The sequence below is a fragment of the Palaemon carinicauda genome, chromosome 36, assembly GCF_036898095.1.
Source record: "Palaemon carinicauda isolate YSFRI2023 chromosome 36, ASM3689809v2, whole genome shotgun sequence".
NCBI lineage: Eukaryota > Metazoa > Arthropoda > Malacostraca > Decapoda > Palaemonidae > Palaemon > Palaemon carinicauda.
In genome coordinates, this window is record NC_090760.1 from 72176801 (window position 1) to 72180715 (window position 3915).

General features: G+C 39.7%; 1 protein-coding gene across 1 annotated transcript in view; it reads right to left on the minus strand.

Annotated features, from left to right (window-relative positions):
• Positions 1 to 1869: 1869 nt before the first annotated feature.
• RpL7 (ribosomal protein L7) overlaps positions 1870 to 3915 on the minus strand; it is an 11051-nt gene continuing 9005 nt past the window's right edge. The window contains exons 6-7 of the mRNA XM_068360183.1: positions 2267 to 2364; positions 1870 to 2004 (exon numbers count right to left, since the gene is read on the minus strand). Coding sequence (XP_068216284.1) covers positions 1894 to 2004; positions 2267 to 2364 — 209 coding nt within the window. The 3' untranslated portion in view covers positions 1870 to 1893. The remainder of the gene's footprint in view (positions 2005 to 2266; positions 2365 to 3915) is intronic.

Here is a 3915-nt window from a genome sequence, read left to right on the forward strand (position 1 = left end):
TTCAAAAGAAAAAGGAAATCGACATCCAATATCAGTCCTAGGAGGAGAGGGATGTCCTATCTACCGACCCAAATTGAAAAGGCACATACCTCTTACATACATACATACATATTCCAAGGCACTTCCCCCAATTTTGGGGGGTAGCCGACAACAACAAGAAACAAAACAAAAAGGGGACCTCTACTCTCTACGTTCCTCCAGCCTAACCAGGGACTCAGCCGAGTTCAGCTGGTACTGCTAGGGTGCCACAGCCCAACCTCCCACATTTCCACCACAGATGAAGCTTCATACTGCTGAGTCCCCTACTGCTGCTACCTCCGCGGTCATCTAAGGCACCGGAGGAAGCAGCAGGGCCTACCGGAAATGCGTCACAATCGCTCGCCATTCATTCCTATTTCTAGCACGCTCTCTTGCCTCTCTCACATCTATCCTCCTATCACCCAGAGCTTTCTTCACACCATCCATCCACCCAAACCTTGGCCTTCCTCTTGTACTTCTCCCATCAACTCTTGCATTCATCACCTTCTTTAGCAGACAGCCATTTTCCATTCTCTCAACATGGCCAAACCACCTCAACACATTCATATCCACTCTAGCCGCTAACTCATTTCTTACACCCGTTCTCACCCTCACCACTTCGTTCCTAACCCTATCTACTCGAGATACACCAGCCATACTCCTCAGACACTTCATCTCAAACACATTCAATTTGTCTCTCCATCACTTTCATTCCCCACAACTCCGATCCATACATCACAGTTGGTACAATCACTTTCTCATACAGAACTCTCTTTACATTCATGCCAATCCTCTATTTTTTACTACTCCCTTAACTGCCCCCAACACTTTGCAACCTTCATTCACTCTCTGACGTACATCTGCTTCCACTCCACCATTTGCTGCAACAACAGACCCCAAGTACTTAAACTGATCCACCTCCTCAAGTAACTCTCCATTCAACATGACATTCAACCTTGCACCACCTTCCCTTCTCGTACATCTCATAACCTTACTCTTACCCACATTAACTCTCAACTTCCTTCTCTCACACACCCTTCCAAATTCTGTCACTAGTTGGTCAAGCTTCTCTTCTGTGTCTGCTACCAGTACAGTATCATCCGCAAACAACAACTGATTTACCTCCCATTCATGATCATTCTCGCCTACCAGTTTTAATCCTCGTCCAAGCACTCTGGCATTCACCTCTCTCACCACTCCATCAACATACAAGTTAAACAACCACGGCGACATCACACATCCCTGTCTCAGCCCCACTCTCACCGGAAACCAATCGCTCACCTCATTTCCTATTCTAACACATGCTTTACTACCTGTGTAGAAACTTTTCACTGCTTGCAACAACCTTCCACCAACTCCATATAACCTCATCACATTCCACATTGCTTCCCTATCAACTCTATCATATGCTTTCTCCAGATCCATAAACGCAACATACACCTCCTTACCTTTTGCTAAATATTTCTCGCATACCTCTTAGTTGTGAGAATACATATAGAGGTGACTGGGTACTGCCAACCTACCCATTCAAGCAGTTAGGCAGGGTTACCCCTCCCATATTGAGTCTATTGGATACCTTCCAGTTTCGCCAAAGGTTAAACCAAATAAATAACGGAAGGTTTGTTGGTATTAGAACAAATTACTTTAAAAGTCTGATTCTGTAAATAAAAACCTTTTTGTATAAACTAGTATATATCCTCTATTCATTAATAAATACTTACAGAAACTACATTCATACCCCAACAGTGATAACGCAAACATCACATGGGGTTCCATTACTCGATTTTCAAAGCATTGCCAATCATAATAGCGATATAAAACTATTGCCTAAGGATCAAATGACACCAAACAGCCAGGTGATTGACTTTATTTCACTTATATCATCCTAAGGAGCAGTTCATTGAGCTTCTCCTCCCTGTTGCCGAAGTCACCTCCCTCGACGTAGTGGGTGGTCTTCTTTCTCCATCCACCAGTTGGGTTGTTCAGCTGGAAAACCATTGAACATTTAGTTTCAGATGGAAAAAATATTGATACACATTTGTATACTGAAATTCATATTTGGAGACATTTTAGTATTAACTCAGAAACTATAAATTTGTAAAGTAAAATATTTGAAAACTAATTATATACAAGTAACATTTTCTCCACTGTACCAGACTATATTTTTACAAAAGATACACAAGACACTTGTTAGTTACTGTAGATCATATTCAAACGTAATAAATGACACTAAATATTCATATCCTACCTTGAAAGGCCACAAGAAGTTCGTGACACGCTGGAAGTTCTTTCCAACGGTGTAGATCTCGTGGATCATGTCTTCTACGCAAACGATATCTCTCTTACCTGTAGACAAAAAGTGACATTATCAAACGATGTTAAAATACTAAAAGTCGTTCGAAACCACATTTGTTTTCATACAGATCCTAGTAAACATTACTCCGATATAACAAAAATGTACAATGAGAGCAAAGCAAATATACAATCAATTTTTTATATAATTCAGAGAAGACGTCCGCTTTTTTATTTCATGTCGGCTATTCCCCCCCCACAAAGGGGGGGGGGAAGTGCCTTGGTATATGTATGTATGTAACATAAAAATTAAATGTTATCAACAATTCCTTTTTTTGACTAATATATCCTACAATTTACCAGCAGAAACAGGTTGTTTGGTAGCAGCCTCTAGGGAGAGCATTCTGAACAATCATCTTTAAAGCTAAGCAGCTCATATTATGGACTTCTATCTATGAAGACACAATGAGTGAACTATCCCTACAAAATTCTCTACCTTTTGTAACGCCTTCAACTTTATAGGTTTGAGAGATGCTTATGCAACGCCCCAACCTTTTAGAAAAGACTTTATCAGGTTAATGAAGTTTCTAGAGATATGATGCTCTGAAGAGTGATCAAGCAACATAAAAAAAATTCAAAGACAACAAATATCCAAATGACCACAACAGGAATTTCACATCATGTTACACTTGGCTATTTGGACAAGTGGAGAGGGCTAACAGGTTAAATTATCTGCTCACTGTACTTGGAGAAAGGGGGCAGACATAACACCAAGCAAGGATTTACTCATTTAAAACATTAAAACTTGATTCAAGTAGACTTGAACTAGGGGAGGTGGGGGGGGGGGGGGGGGCGGACAAGGACTAAAAGATCGAGTGGGCAGAGGGAGGAATCTTAACATTAGATCAAGTTTATCTTTAAAAAGGCTCTGGAAAGCAGTTTTAGTTTAATAACAGCAAGCTTTTTACTGGCTTTGCCTTTTATGTTATTAGCCATCACTAACAACATTCAACATTGGCAATTATCTTTGAGGAAAAAAAATTAACAAGACTGACAGGAAACAAATGGTCTAATAAACCAAAGCATTCTTGGCCTAATTAAAATGCCACAGTCATTCAATGCATAGAGCACATTAATAGGGAAGACTGAGCCTACTTTATATGAACTGATTAGGTAGGTACAACATTAACAAGGACATCGCTGCAGAACTACCAATTACTTCAATTGATTTAGGCACATTTGCAACTAGGATAAGTATGAAGACTAACAGATGTGCCTTCATCAACGCCACATAACAGGATAGGCAGTGCAACAAGATTGGATTTGCACATTCTGGACCACCGTTTCATGCCAATCGGATTAAAATTGCTCACAATATATTAAATTTTTTTTTTTTTTTTTTGTGAACTTGACTCGACGATTGTCCTTAAATCATGGTCACTCATCCCACCCAATTTCATGAAATTTGTCCCATGATATAGCTAAGACAGACATTTTGGCATTTTTGTAAACTTAACTTTGTTACTGTATATAAGAGTCAATTGAATTATGTACATTTTGGCTTAGTTACACGACAATCGAATAAAAATTGACCAAGATATAGCA